The sequence below is a fragment of the Nanorana parkeri genome, unplaced genomic scaffold (genome assembly GCF_000935625.1).
Source record: "Nanorana parkeri isolate BGI_ZX_2015 unplaced genomic scaffold, ASM93562v1 scaffold24, whole genome shotgun sequence".
In the NCBI taxonomy this organism is placed as follows: domain Eukaryota; kingdom Metazoa; phylum Chordata; class Amphibia; order Anura; family Dicroglossidae; genus Nanorana; species Nanorana parkeri.
The window spans coordinates 1,121,546-1,138,265 of NW_017306292.1; the positions used below are offsets into that span (position 1 = coordinate 1,121,546).

At 42.9% G+C, this 16,720-nt stretch overlaps 1 protein-coding gene across 1 annotated transcript in view; it reads left to right on the forward strand.

Annotated features, from left to right (window-relative positions):
* Window positions 1-7,839: 7,839 nt before the first annotated feature.
* Window positions 7,840-16,720, forward strand: part of LIMCH1 (LIM and calponin homology domains 1) — a 249,817-nt gene continuing 240,936 nt past the window's right edge. Inside the window, exon 1 of the mRNA XM_018564460.1 lies at window positions 7,840-7,966. Coding sequence (XP_018419962.1) covers window positions 7,874-7,966 — 93 coding nt within the window. The 5' untranslated portion in view covers window positions 7,840-7,873. The remainder of the gene's footprint in view (window positions 7,967-16,720) is intronic.

Consider the following 16,720-nt stretch of genomic DNA (forward strand, 5'->3'; position numbering starts at 1 on the left):
GTCCAAGAGGAGACTTCCTGTTTTGTTTCTGGGACAGGACGTAAAGAGAAAATTCCCTAATGGTACACAAACAGCAACAAATAACTTAGCAGGGTTTTTAATTACCCTTAATTACTCTTTCCAAAACTGAAACAGTGGCTACACTTTAAGGCCTCATGCACACGGCCATACACAAAAGGTTTGCAAAGCATTTTTTGTCTATGGTCTGAACGTAAGTATATTGTTTTTAATGGAGTCATGCACACAGGTGAGTAAACATGCTCTGCGTTCCGATCCGTAACACACAATCGAAAAATCTGTGTATAAGAACATATATTTTATGCACATACATGTGTAAACGCATGTTTATGCATGTGCATGCATATGGGTAAGTGTGCAAATGAAGTCCAAACAGGATAATTATATTGAAAACAGAGCAAATTTTACGCATTTAAACACATAGGGCCCTGTCCGGTGTCCCGTCCAGCTCACTGACATCACTGGTTGCCAGGAGCTCAGCGGGATGCCAGTCAGAGCAACAGCATCTTGCAAATAGTGATGTCTGTGAGCTGGGCAGGAAACTGGACAGAGCTCTTAGCAAACTGGGACGCTATGACCGCCTCCTGCCGCCCTTTTTCCCCTGAATGAGATTATACATTGACAACTGTTTGAAATGAAGGAAGACAGTACAGTAATACAATTTCAATACAGGAGGGTTAGGAGCGCCCTGCTCAAGAGAGCTTACAATCTAGTAGTAATGTCTGACACCTTTTAGGCATTTATTGCAAATAAAGCTTCCACCCAAACTTGTTGGCAGCTTTAATACTATAAGACAGGGTAGCAACCACCTTTCCCATAAAACCGAAGACCCATTTCTTGAAGGGTCAACCCACCACTTTATATAAAGTAAACGTCACGTTTGTCGCATACTTACACGCATTTATTATACCGTACCTGGCAGATGTACCTGCTCTGGAGAAACAGTGCCTACTTTACAGCAGAGAACAGAGAACTTAATTGAAACGAAGAGTTTTTATTATACGATGTAGAGAGATATAATTATATGTTTTTATAACCGCCAAGAAAACAGACTTCTAAATAAGGTTATATCAAGTGCACCGCGAAAAGCAATGAAGATCCAGTAGCATGTATCTGCCAGTTGTTTTAGTGAAAGGTCATAATATTTAGCAGCTAAGGTATAATTTCTTTTGCAGCGGAATGTGGAAACCCCTCTTGAATTACAGAATTCCACTGTCCAGAAATATTATCCTTGGACTGGCTGCCAAGGAGCCGTTGAAAAATATTTTAACACAGTTGGTAAGAGAAGGTACATGCTTGTAAACAATTATGCAGATTTATAATGACAAAAAAAATAATATATTTATGCAGAGGTGCACCGTATGACAGTCACTGGATCTTACTGAAGGAAAACCACATGGGTTTCGTGTGGTGACAACAATCTCACCATTTACAGCACTACTGGCATCATTTCAAGTGAACCTGCAACTACATCTATGTTATTAACCACTTGAAGACCAGGTGTTTACACCCCCTTCCTGGCCAGGCCATTTTTCAGTATTCAGCGCTGCAGTACTTTGATTTACATTTATTCCGTCATACAACGCTCTACTGAAATGAATTTTTTACCCTTTTTTTGGGACGGATAGAGCTTTCTTTTGGTGGTATTTAATCACCACTGGGGTTTTTATTTTTTACTATAAAAAAGAAAGCCCCACTGCAAGGGTAAATTTTGTTAATGTCTAGAGTTCTTCTTAAATGTTTATTACTTGCCTGATAGTAAGATCCACCGAGGTGCTAGCACATACACTTCCTTTTATTATTGACAACAGGATTTGCCTCTATCAGATCAGCCAGTCACCCTATGACTGCATAACATTGCTACCACAGCTGTGTGTGGGAGCTAGAGGGAGCTTGGAGCAGGTGACAGATAGCTTTTATAACAACTTAGTTGCTAGGCCAATGGGAATGAGCAGAATAAACTAGTTTAGACTTATGGTGCCCACAGTTAGAAGACAACATTGGCCAGTCTAGGTTAGAGTTGGTAAGGGCAATTACAGTGCTCATCCCAGGGAGCTGGTCGGCCATGCTACTTTCCCCTTCATAGGCCAGTGGTGTCTGCATAGTGCTCGCTCCCTAGTAGGAATAAACATGTGTGAGCATAGGATGATCTTTTATTGGAAGTCTTGATCTTACCACATTTACATATATATTGTCAGAAACTTCAGTCAGTTTAGTGGGTGTCCACATTGTGCCCAGATGTCTAGGACATGTTTGGGAGTTACAGTTGACTACAGGTCAGTCCTTGCTGGCACCTCTTTCTAACAGGACTACCTCTACTCTGTTGCCACTGATTTCCACTGGTGTGATCCATGCCCATCTCCATGGACCTGCTCTTTGGCTCTGTTTTCTTGATGTTCCTGCACTCCAAATTCTGCTCCGCCTGTGTCTAGGTGTATGCACCAGCGTGCCCATTATGCCCTGAAGTGCAAACACAGAGGGATATAGCTGCACATGTCATTACCATGTGTCTGCACATGTCCTGATTGGCCTGGCTCCCTTTTAAAAAAATGTTTTCACTCTTAAAATGTTTGCCATAAAGTTTGTTAGATGGGAGCATCCGTACAAAAGGTGCCTAACACCTTGGCCTCTCTAGCTGGCAGTTGCCACAAGGAAGACTTTTTCTGAGGGTGTGAACTCATTTCATAAATTCAACCCCACTATCAGGGGCTGTGGTATGGACCAGAGTATGTATCTTGGCAAGAATCTATATCCATCCCGCTGGTGGCTCTGAGCTTACTCTGCCATCCCGGACTTTTTTAGCATGGATCTTGAGTCTTGGATCGGCATCTGTATATAGTTTGTTAGCTTATGAGAGCATCTCTACAAAAAGGTGCCTAACGTCTGGTATTCACCTTGGCCTCTCTAGCTGCCAGTTGTCACAAGGAAGCCTTTTTTTTATTTTTTTAAGAGTGGGAGCTCATTCCATAAATCCAACCCTACTATTAGGGGCTGCGGTATAGACCAGAGTATATATATATATATATTGGCAAGAACCTATCTCCATCCTGCTCCTGGCTCTGAGCTTACTTTGCCATCCCAGACTTTTTATTACCATGGATCCCGAGTCTTGGATCAGCATTTGTATATATAACTAATAAAAAGAAATATTTAAAGAAAGGAGTTTCTCAAAGAAATGGCTACTTAAAACCCCTGTATAACATTCTTTTCATTGAAGTCTCAAATATAAGCTTTTGTGAATATATTCAGTAGAAAATACTAAACCAGAGGTCAGTATATGAGATTGCAAAGACTCTATGGAACTTCAAAAACACAAGTGTCTGCTTTTAATATTCTTTACAAAGTTTAAAGTGTTTATATTCCGTTTTGCTTTGTGCAGCCATAAAAGTAAGTGCATAATATCTTTATAAGAAATGTGATTAATAACCTTCACCGCACTAACATTTCCTGTAGGCTTTAGCCTTGTAAACTACATAAAAAATGTGGACATAAAAAATACTCAGACATGTGGTATCTCAGGGGATTAGAACTTGGCTGCGAAGCTAAATCCTCTACATGAGGATTGCATCAACCTAAACCTTTCACATTTCACATACTGCACACACTGTTAAATATTGTTGACCCTACATTTCAAGTCACAAGTCATTTTGATGTAGATTATCAGCATGGTATCCAGTTTAACAAAAACATCGCTTAGAGTACAAAATAGGGTTTGAAGCCGCGTTTAGCAGGGACTAGTCATTATTATGGTCAGCTTTGTGGTTACTTTGAAATATGAAGGCCCAATTATCTTCCTGATTTGTGTTTCGTGGTTCACCTAATGATGTTGTTCCATCATATGCAGGACACAGTGAAACACAGATCCAGGCTGACTGTTGTGACATTTCCTGTAGAAGCCGGTAAATCTGCAATACAGGTGTAGCTTGTCCCCACCTAGATACAGGAATAAAGTGGGTCACTACTGTCACAATGGTAACATTTACCTGTGCCAACAAGGGTCAATTGTCAAGGCCAACAGAGCATATAGATTGATAATGGCAAGCCTTCAGCTCTGTTCAGAGAAAACAAAAAAAGTCACTTTGAGGTCTGCTGTATACATTAGAGGGATTTTAGCAAAGCCTATTGCATATCCTTAACTCCTTCCATCCTGTGGCTATTGGATTAGCCATTCCAGTACCCATGCTGGAATGTTGAAAAAGTTGGAGATTATGCCTTTACTATAATCCTGCAACAAGTCCAAGTGTTGTAATTAGAAACAATCTTGCCCTTTAGATGAAAAGTCTTCCAGAAAATACCCAGTAGGGTTCAAATGTCCGCATTTTCTAAAATAATCAATGCAGACGTAAAAGAAAAAATAAAATGTGCATATATGCTCTGGCTCCTGCAGATTGTTCCTCCAGGTATGGACTTTCGGTTACAGGGATGGGAGGAAGTATAAATGGACCACAAGTGCAGTGACATCAGCGGTGGCAGATGTGATTTGAAGTTTCTTCATTCACAGATCCTGTCAAAGGATCTGTGAATGGGTGATGCAGCTGTGTGGGCAGAGCAACGCACAGCTGTGCCAAATTAAAAGAATAGCAGCAGCCTGTGGGGAGAACACCACGATTTAGATAAGTGGGGGGTGGCAACGTGAGCATGTTTCATGCTACACCCTGATTTCTAAGAGTGGAAGTTAAGGTGAAAAAAATAAAGAAAAAAAATGGTAGGTAAGGTAGACATGCAAACACTCTTCTGCCCCAAAAAAGTCTTCCTCTCTCTCCCCAGCGGGTTTTTATTTTTTTGTGTACACTGTGGGGTGCATGCACCCATCTGTAAGATAGTGAGTGGGCTGGGTGATCTGGAGGATGTAGCTCCTGTGCACACGTGCAGGAGTTACATCATCAGTGGCCACCCAATGGCCAAAGAGAACTTCTGAGAACCTGGAAGTCTCAGTAGCGGAAATGGTGGCAGCGTGGGACAGCGCTAAAGACCAAAGATTAATCCAACAGCGTTACAGAAGAGTGGGTTTAAGATAAGTGTGCTGATCCACATTGCCCAGGCATATTGCAGTGTTGTCGCCATTTAAAATAAAAAAGTCCTGTGGGAAAATACAATGCAGCCAGCTACAATCAGGAAATGTGCCCTATGAAAAAACACATGCAGACAGGGACACCCACCCGGGCCCAAACTTTCCAAGATACACAGACATGGCAATTTGCTTTGATTGGACATGGCAGTGCTGTGCACTGTTTAAAGTAGTAATAGTGCAGTCGTTTTTTTCTTTTCTTTTTTAAGTGCAGCGTGGTGTGACGCAGTACAACTGCTTTGCACCATGCTGCAGCTGTAGAACTTAATGAAACATCACTTGTGACATTTCAATAAAGTTTTAACAAAACAAAGTACACAGCTCCATGCGCCGTGAACAATGCACCAGCACAGTTCCCTCTCCGCGGACTCCCTCTCCGTGGCCCTGCATTCAACGTGGCTTTCTGCTGTGAAGCAGCCCTTATACTGGAGGTGGCTGGCTTAACCAAAGCCCCCTTATTGGCCCTTCTAGATTAACTGTCTTATGTTCAAAAGCCAGGCAGTACATTATCATTACAAAGGATACAGTCTGGCGAATTTCTGCAGGTCTGTGAACCTTGAACATGAAGGTCTCAGTGCAAACCCATGGTAGTGGTAAACCCGAACCTTATCCCTATTACAGTAGTAAGCCCTTGTTCCGGGATGACAGGTCCAGGTGCCATATGCCACCCTGTCCACTGCCTCTGCCATCTTCCTTGCTATTCTTTGGCCATTGGGCACCTAGAGGTTACATCATCCCCAGCACCCAGCTCTATTCTCAGTATGCCGAGATGAGCCAGGATGTAGACTGCAGGGCGCATGCACCATTGATTGAGGAATATATTTCAGTGAAAGTTTTTGTGTTCGGTGATCGTCTCTAATGAATCATTTACATTCATAACTGATTGACTGAAAATAGGAGTAGAGAATACAGTCTATCACACAGTGTGGAAGAATACTGCATGTGTTGCAGTGTTTGATCTTTTATAGGATGAATCGCTAAAATCGCTGTGCATGACCCAACATGAGGTTGCCGATGTCTGCAGCCGCAGTTTAAAAAAATTATTTATTGACTGATGCACTTCAACAGAATACAGAATCAATAAAAGTGGTAAGGATATAAAGTCCACAAGTACAAGAGTGTAAGTGTACAGCACCATATGGTACAAGAAATCCAAAGCATGTAAAGTCATAAATTAGACGTAGCCATAATAAGCCACACAATAGCCGTTTCTATAGGAGCTGTAGAGATCCAAAAAAGCCCCATAACTAAAAGTGGTATATTTGGTCAGATGCGGGTCGAGGTCAGAGGAGGAGAAGGTGGAAGGGGAAATGAGGAGAGAAAGAATAGAGGACAGAAAGCACGGGACCGAGCACAACCCTAAAACCATATTTGGGGGTCATGCCCTCAACGCAAAACAGTATCAGTGTGCGTCAGATAGTAAGTGAGAAATCCCACATGAGAGCATCAGGAATGGGTGAGGGATTAAGTCGCATATGTTCAGAATTGAGAGAGAGAGCGGATGAGGGCACTGTGAGGAGGTCCTGTAGCTCAACCATAGACCCCAGGTGGCATTGCATTGACCTTCCGCAGCTGGATTTCAGTGTATTATTCCATAAGACAAAAGATGTGACTGCTGTGCTCTCTGCAGCTCATTATGACACACAGGGAACATTGGGGATGAACATGTGTATGACCATACAGGTGCAGTGCTGATCACAGCAGAGCTCCATTATCTTCATCCCTCTCATTATCATCATCATCATTCCCCTGTCGCACACCAGAGCCCCATCATCAGCATCCCTCTGCCAGACACCAGAGCCCTATTATCATCATCCTTCTTCCAGACACCAGAGCCCTATTATCATCATCCCTCTTCCAGACACCAGAGCTCTATCATCATCATCCCTCTGCCAGATACCAGAGCTCTATCATCATCATCCCTCTGCCAGACACCAGAGCCCTATTATCATCATCCCTCTTCCAGACACCAGAGCTCTATCATCATCCCTCTGCCAGATACCAGAGCTCTATCATCATCCCTCTGCCAGACACCAGAGCCCTATCATCATCATCCCTCTGCCAGACACCAGAGCCCTATCATCATCATCCCTCTGCCAGACACCAGAGCCCTATCATCATCATCCCTCTGCCAGACAACAGAGCACCACCATTATCCCTGTTAGACACCATAGCTCAATCATCATCATCCTTGACAGACACCAGAGCTCCGTCATCATCATCCTTCTGCCAGACACAGGAGCTCCATTCTCTTCATCCCTGAGAGACACCAGAGCTCCATCATCATCATCCCTGCCAGACACCAAAGCTTCATCATTATCCCTGCCAGACACCAAAGCTGCATCATCCCCCTGCCAAACACAGGAGTTAATCATCATCATCCCTCTTGCAGACACCACAGTCCCCCCATCAGCCATAGTGACACGGCACAGTGCCCGTGCAGAGTGCGTGTCTCGTCCTCCGGTAGCACGGGGCTCACATGCTATGCAGCGTGTAGTGCCGAGCGCTAATTGTTCCGCCCTGTGGCCGGCTGCAGCAGTGCCTGGCTCTCCGTCAGCATGTAATGAGGCATGTGATTACAGCCTGTGCTCCGGGAGGAGGTGGCTTCGGGATTTGCATGGGCTGAAGGTAAAAGCTGTGATCGTCTGATTATTTTTAGCTGGTGTGTGGTGCGGATCACGTTGCACGGAGTGGGGGGATTCGCTTCTCTTGCACCGGGGACGCCAGGATTTGTTGGATCCCTTTCTGTGGACACACCATCATCCAGCTCAGCTCTGCACCCTGGAAATGGCCAGCCCTGCGCTAGACCTGGACGAGAGCACCCCGACGCACGAATCCCCTCCAGAAGCCGCCTGCAGAGAGGCACAGAAGTGGATCGAGGTAAAGGGACTTTTCTGTATGATCAGGACCAGGAGGGAGGTGGACTGTTAGGACTGTTCAAGATGAGGATTCTTCTGTGGTCTCTGCTATCCATGCTGATCATTGTATTGTACTGTCACTGCTCTCCTTGCTGACCATTATATTATACTGTCACTTCTATCCACACTGACCATTATATTGCACTGTCACTGCTCTCCTTGCTGGCCATTATATTGTACTGTCACTTCTCTCCATACTGGCCATTATATTGTACTGTCACTTCTCTCCATACTGGCCATTATATTGTACTGTCACTCCTACCCATACTGACCATTATATTGTACTGTCACTTCTCTCCATACTGGCCATTATATTGTACTGTCACTCCTACCCATACTGGCCATTATATTGTACTGTCACTTCTATCCATACTGACCATTATATTGTACAGTCACTTCTCTCCATACTGGCCATTATATTGTACTGTCACTCCTACCCATACTGACCATTATATTGTACTGTCACTTCTATCCATACTGACCATTATATTGTACAGTCACTTCTCTCCATACTGGCCATTATATTGTACTGTCACTCCTACCCATACTGACCATTATATTGTACTGTCACTTCTATCCATACTGACCATTATATTGTACTGTCACTCCTACCCATACTGACCATTATATTGTACTGTCACTTCTATCCATACTGACCATTATATTGTACTGTCACTTCTATCCATACTGACCATTATATTGTACTGTCACTTCTATCCATACTGACCATTATATTGTACTGTCACTTCTATCCATACTGACCATTATATTGTACTGTCACTTCTATCCACACTGGCCATTATATTATACTGTCACTTTTATCCATACTGATCATTATATTGTACTGTCACTTCTCTCCATACTGGCCATTATATTGTACTGTCACTGCTCTCCATACTGATCATTATATTATACTGTCACTGCTCTCCATACTGATCATTATATTATACTGCTATACATACTGATCATTATTATACTGTCACACTGCCATTTATACTGATCATTATATTGTAATGTCATATTGTCACTGCTATCCATACTGACCATTATATTGTACTGTCACACCGCCTTTCATACTGATGATTATATTATACTGTCACACCGCCATTCATACTGATGATTATATTGTTGTGTCACTTCCACTACTACCCATTTTCAAGATCCTTCTGTTGTGTCAGTTTGTAGTGTTACACTGTCAATACTCTACATTATGATCCTTCCGTTGTGTCAGTTTGTAGTGTTGCACTGTCAATACTCTACATTATGATCCTTCTGGTGTGTCAGTTTGTAGTGTTACACTGCAAATACTTTCCATGCTGAGTTTTTAGTTGTGCCGGTCTGTAGTGTTACATTGCATCTGTTATCCATACTGATGATTCTTCTGTTGTGTCACTTTATAATGTTCCATGGCCACTACTTTCCTTGCTGATGATTGTTCTGTTGTGTCAGTCTATAGCATTGCACTGGTAACACTATCCACACCGGGGATGCTTCTGTTGTGTCAGTCTATAGTCGGGTGCTAAACCTGTGGCCCCAGGCCCTTTTGGTGCTTGTGGTGCAGCTCTTGGACCCCAGTAGACAGCAGAGGGAGCATTGATGTGTAAAATAACTATAACAGCAGCAATCTCTAGCCGGCTTATGTAACATGTCCCCAGCCTAACAGTCTCCAGCCTTCAACTACAATTTTAGCATATCACCAGCTTCTGACCATCTCCAGCAGTATGCTATAAGTTCCTGACAATCCTCTGTGGTATTGCATATACTAAATATCACTTGAGACCCCCTGGAGATTTCTGGGGCCACATTTGAGGCCCCTATGACTAGTTAGTTGACAACTACTGCTCTGTAGTCTTGCACTGCCAATACTATACATTGTGATGAGTCTTCTGTTGTGCCAGGTTTATAGTGTTACTCTACCAGTACTATCTACGGTATAATGATGATTATAGTGTTGCACTGTGAGTACTATAAATCCGGATGATTTTTTGTTGTTGTTAAGTGATGGTGTTCCACCCACCACAACAGTCTGCTGTATGCATGTGTAAAGAAGAATTCTGCCCCAGGTCGGTGTAGTGTTTCATGCTATCTTATATTTTCTCTTTTGAGGTGTTCTGCCAGCTCCCCATCTATCTGCTACAGTTGCAGCAGCTCCAAAGCACATGCTGCAATAGATGTTGTCTCTATGCAGTAGCTTAGTATTCATTTGCATGTGACGGGCAGGAAGCCTGTGTTATTATTCCAGCTGACACTGGAGATCAGACCATTATATTGTTGCAGGATTAATGCTGCTGAGCACACATAATGACTTTTCCATATAAGCCCATTCTGTTTAGGTGCTCAATGATTTTTATATGCTAAGTTGCCCAGTATACTGCTAATAGATCACTAACGCTGCCAGTGTGGTTAGACATGTGACATGCCTGTAGCAGTGAAGCAGGTATCTAGCGACGCAATATATCTTTCCTTTTGCATGCAAATATTTAATTGATAACAGTTAGTTGGGCAAATGCTTTAAATGTCTCGTTTCCCTTGCAAATGATTGTGCAGTGAGGCACTGCATACCTGCTATGGCTAGCCTCGGAGCTGTCAGCTCATGAACACAGAGCACTATTCATCCCCCTGTTTAGAATGGGTGAGCAGTGAGAAAGAGGGGCACACAGACGCTTCCTGGCTGGAAATAGGCTGTTATTTCTGTCGATTTTTCACGCAAACCTTGCGTTATGCCTTCTTTTCTCTTTGTAGGAACTTGTGTGCCTCTGGCTCAACCGAACAGTGCTGAAGAGACAGCAGTTGGGTTAAAACGACTCTGGGAAATTGAAGTCTTTTCTGGGCTGAGCAACACAAGCATTATTGTGTGATTGATTGCAACGTCTGTTGTTAACTGGGACTCTGAAAAGCCTGCAGAAGTTTCCATTGCATGGCTACTGTGAGGCAGCTCCAGCACCAGGCCCTTCATGGGACTGAATTGTTTCTTTTGTGTGCACGCAGGCTGAATACATGAATGATTTTGTTTTTTCTTGTGTTACAGTGGTTGCAGTATAATGCATAGATTCATAGGCCTGAATATGCAATAGGCTAGTAGTAAAGGGTTTTCCTAATTTCTGTGAATTTCTTCACTTGTATGAGTACTCATCATATATGAATAGCGTTCATAGTACTACAAATATTTGCTGTATGTAGCATAAGTTTTGATACATAACTTGGATCCTCAGCCTTATGAAGTTCCTACAATCTTATTAATAAAGGTATTGCAAAGAGAAGCAACTTGTAGCAGCCCAAAATCTTTCATTTGTTTCACAATGTATTAAAACTGAAGTGAAATCTAGTTGTTACAAGTAACTGGACTTTGAGGATCGTCCTTATGTACAGCCTAAAAAAATGGCTAGTCATCCCATGAGCTTTGATCCAGAGAGGGGGGGGGGGGGCCTTGCTGGGAATTTCCCAGTACACGGGGAGCCAACGGTGACATACGTTCTCACATGTATTGGTGGTGGCATATCATTGTATGACCTCCTATATGTGGTATGATGCTGCCTGAGAGGTAGGAACCGAAATATGGTCCCAGAAGCCGGTTTGGGGTCCCCAGATCTTAAATAAATGCAGCATGTATTGAGAATATCATTGCATGGTGGCAAAACAGAGCACCTCGGATCTTCATAGTTGCCTGTTTAAGGTCTTCGGCCATGTAACATTAGAACTTTATATTTTATACCTCTGATAGCTTAAGAGCTCACTGTAGTTTGTATGCCTCCTAAGGTGCATATCTATCCCCCCCCCTACTCTTGGTGTCCCTTTAGGACTAGAATTGAGCACCTCAATTTTTATACGGTACAGACCTTTAGCAGAGAAACTCAAGTCAAAGAAAAACAGTTGTTGGTGTTCAGGTCCTAGCTTAGTGTGCAGCCCTACTTATAGAGCAGGGGAGAAACTGGGACCCCAGTGCCAACATTTAGAGGATAAACCCCTATTGCACCCCTAGGCCCTTAGCACTTGAATCCTGTGCTACACAGTTCCACCTCCTTGTTTTTTCTCCAAATAAATTAGTCTAGCCATACACTAATCTATTTTTTTTTCTCTGTAGACCCAATTTCTTCATCAACACTAACAGCGTGTCTATCAAGGTATCCCGCTGTTTACATACAGCGGCTGCCGACAGCTGTCAGAATACCCGACCAGAGTGGCCAGCTGATTGGCTGCCTGCTCTGACCGTTCGAAAATTTTCCAGGGAGCTCCTTAGATCAGCTGATCGAGGGATGTCGGCCGAAAGTTGCTGTAAGCAGCTCACAATGTGCAAATTTCGACCGGTTCCTCAAAAACCGGCTGAAATTCGCAGTGTATGGGCACTTTTGACACTAATTTTGGAAGCACTCATAGCATTGTAATAATGAAACAAGGTGATTGGAGACTCTCATGTTGTGATATGTGTCTCTTTGGTCAGAAGTGCTCATGACTAGGGAGAAGAGGAACCATTTTGCCCACAGTACAAAAAAAAAACAAATCGTCAGCATAAAAGCATTGGCTTGAAATGCAGAGATTTAATCACTGTAGTTCAATAAAGATATAAGCAACACTTGGTTAAACTCTCCAGCATTTACCCAAATCTAAAATGTGCATTTTGGGTATATTGACTTTTTAACACCGCTACTTTTGAAGGGAACACAGAATTCCAGTTTCCTAGCACTGCCCAGAATCTATTGTACTAGTACATGATGTTGCACTAATTGCAGAGTGTTTTTGACAACAGGGTCTAACACAGGGGTGCCCACAATTTTTGTGTTAAGATCTACTTTTCAAACAACAAGCTACATGAAATATACCAACGCAAAAAACCCCTCCCTCGCTCTCTCTTTCTCCTGGCTCTCTCTCCCCGCTCATCCTCCTGGCTGTCTTTACTCTCTCTCTCTCTCTCTCCTCGTTGTCTCTCTTTGCTCTCTCGGCTGTCTCTCTTTGCGCTCTCTTTCCTGGCTGTCTCTCCTCTCTCCCTCTCTCCCCTAGCTGTCTTTCCTCTCTCTCCTGGCTGTCTCTCCCCACTCTCTCTCCTGGCTCACACCCTTCGTGATCTACCAGCATCAGCGTTGAGAGCTACTGGTAGATCACGATCTACCTAATGGGCGCCCCTGGTCTAACAGTATGCTAATCTGACAGTATGCTGGAAGGTTTAATGTTAGGCTGGGCACACACCTTACAACCATCGCAAGACTTTTGTCTTGCGATGGTTGTAAGGTACTTAAAAAAACGTACGATCTGCCTATGTTGCATAGGCAGATCGTACTTGCGATGATCGCAAACCACGCCCTCTGAGGGGCGGGCTTCCGATGACCGCAATGCCGAACGGGCAGTGTGCGCTTGCGCACACCGGCCCGTACGGCTGTTATCGTACGGACATGCCACAAACCCGCCGAACATGGTACGATGCTCGGCGGGTTTTCAACATGTCCGTAAGTTTAAAGTCGTGCGACCTTACAGTAGTAGAGGTCGCACGGCTTCCACACACCTTACGATAATCGTACGATCGCGGGATTTCCCGCGATTATCGTACGATAATTGTAAGGTGTGTGGGGACCCTTAGGAGATTAGAGAAAAAGTAAGCAAAAGCTTTTTGTGTAAAATAAATACATAAATAAATAAAGCACCTGCTGGACATGTAAAAGCCCAAGGAATGTACACAAGTGCAGTAACTACACCATTATGTGCTGTGTGACCACATCTAATTCATATCTGAACTGCATAGAATTACTTCATTTGTGACATACCGTCATGTAATCTATATCACAAAGAAAGCCTCAATGCAGATAAACCCATCCAATGTTTGCAAAATTTAATGTAAAACAATAAGATACCTAGGATTTATTCTTGCTGTGCCACATGATTTTTTTGGGATGACCCAATAAACATTCTCTTGAATAGTGGTGTCACTTCAATCTCGTATATAGTGGTGTCACTTCAATCTCGTGTATATAGTGGTGTCACTTCAATCTCGTGTACATAGTGGTGTCACTTCAATCTCGTATATAGTGGTGTTACTTCATCCTCGTATATAGTGGTGTCACCTCAATCTCGTATATAGTGGTGTCACTTCAATCTCGTATATAGTGGTGTTACTTCATTCTCGTATATAGTGGTGTCACCTCAATCTCGTATATAGTGGTGTCACTTCAATCTCGTATATAGTGGTGTCACTTCAATCTCGTATATAGTGGTGTTACTTCATCCTCGTATATAGTGGTGTCACTTCAATCTCGTATAAAGTGGTGTCACTTCATCCTCGTATATAGTGGTGTTACTTCATCCTTGTATATAGTGGTGTCACTTCAATCTCGTATATAGTGGTGTCACTTCAATCTCGTATATAGTGGTGTCACTTCAATCTCGTATATAGTGGTGTTACTTCATCCTCGTATATAGTGGTGTCACTTCAATCTCGTATATAGTGGTGTTACTTCATCCTCGTATATAGTGGTGTCACTTCATCCTCGTATATAGTGGTGTCACTTCAATCTCGTATATAGTGGTGTCACTTCAATCTCGTGTATATAGTGGTGTCACTTCAATCTCGTGTACATAGTGGTGTCACTTCAATCTCGTATATAGTGGTGTTACTTCATCCTCGTATATAGTGGTGTCACTTCAATCTCGTATATAGTGGTGTTACTTCATCCTCGTATATAGTGGTGTCACTTAGTACGGTTTGGCTACATTTTGTAAGAATATTAAAAATGTAATTGAGCATTGGTTCACCTTCTTCTCTAAGGGCCCATTTACACCACATACAGATTACCTCCAGACCAGATTGTTTCCGGACACCAAAATGCATCCTAATGTATCCCTCTGCTATTTCTGGCCTCTGCTCCCACCAGCGCAGTCCGTTCCAGACCAGAAAAATACTGCTTGTCCTATTTTGTCTGGTCTCGAATGCACTGGAACGTATAAACGCATAAAAAACGCATGGATCTGGAACGCACCTGTAAGACCATTTTAAACTTAAATTCCAATCGTGGTAAAAACGCAATGCACTATGTTCCAGATCTTGTCCGGAAAATGGCGTGAACGCAGCCTAACGGAAGATCTTGTTTACTTAGAGACGGTTGCAGTACACAGGCAGATTATATGCAGAGAATGACCGTTCTAGAGCTTTGCGTATGCTTTGTACATGGGCTGGATTTGATTTCCAAAGCCAAGAATGATCAACATAGATATTGATTGGTAGATGTAGTTATTCTCGGACTGCTTCATTGTATGCTTATAGGTTGAATATGAATATTTCCCTTCTCCATGAATTGTATGGACAGTTGGCACCCAAGCCAATCCTCTTTGTCCACCTTTGCAGCCGTATTTAAGTGGATAGGTAATCACAATGAGCAGTACTAATGTACCAAGGAAAGGGGAAATGGTGATCGATATCATAGCACCACACATGATTAGCTTCTCTGCTTTTTGACATCCGATCCCATTAGGATGCTGACTGGAAGGAGCTTCACCTATCTGTATTGGAGAGGAAATAATAATATTGCTTTCATATGCTTGGTTTCTGTGGTTTAAAATATTTTGAATCTCATCAGCTCTTTAAACAAACAAACCTGAGTAATGTTCTTAGAAGAAAAGTTATTACATTGACACTTATAATTAAAGTAGTTATTATTATTGTTTTTTTCTCCATTACATTTTGATATAGCAGTAGAGGATAGGAGCATAAAACCTCCTGTAAACAAATGTCCACAAACCCTTAGGGCCAGTTCACACCAGAACTGCATCAGAACCGCATGCGTCTGCACACCTGTGGTACGATGCGGTTTGGCCAGATTTTACTGCGATTTTGATGTTTTTTGTGTGTGTGTGTTTGTTTGTCTTTTTTGTTTGTGCTTAAAATGGGATTTCAGGTGCTTTTCAGTGTGTTTTGATGCGATCCGATTGAATCTAAAATAGGGCAAGCAGTATTTTTTTCTGGCTGCATCGGAACGGACTGCTCTGGTGTGAACAGAGCACAAGAAATACCATAGGAAAGCATTGTGATGCGTTTTTGATGCCACTGCAAAACGGAGTGGACTGCATCACTACTGCATCTGGTCTGATCTAGCCCTCATTGGCTCCATTCACACATGAGCAGCTTTCAGCACGTACGAAAACGCACTAAACATAAAAAACAGTGCATTCCCATGTGCATTGTTTCCGACTATTGTGGTGTCTATGTGGTACAAAACTATGCGTCCTGCAAAATAGTCCAAGCGCAATTTAGGAGAGAATACTGCATGTTTCTGGCTATAGTAATAACGTATTTAAAAAATGCGCGTTTTCCGGATGGAAAATGAAAACGCCATAGAGTCTTATGCCAGGTTCACACGTTTTGTGTATTGGGACCAAAACCGCGCAACAGCCACCCCAAAAATAGCTGCTGCAACTTTTGGCGCGACTGGCGGTTTCCTATGTGCGACGCAATACAAAGGTGTGAACAGTCGCCATTGACTTGCATGTAAATGCGTGCTTTGGGTACACGTAAAAAATGCTCAGGTGTGAACCAGGCTTAAGTCCCTGTTCACACCTGGGGGTTTTGACGCGCAAAGCTAAGTGCAACAAATCTCTCAACACAAGAAATCCCATTTATTTACATGGCCCCTGTTCACATCTGTGAGTTTTCTGTGAGTTTTGTCGCAAACTGTAAAACGCCGAACGCTGGAAAAAGTACATGAGCTTTTTTTTTTTTGGGGGGGGGGGGGGGGGG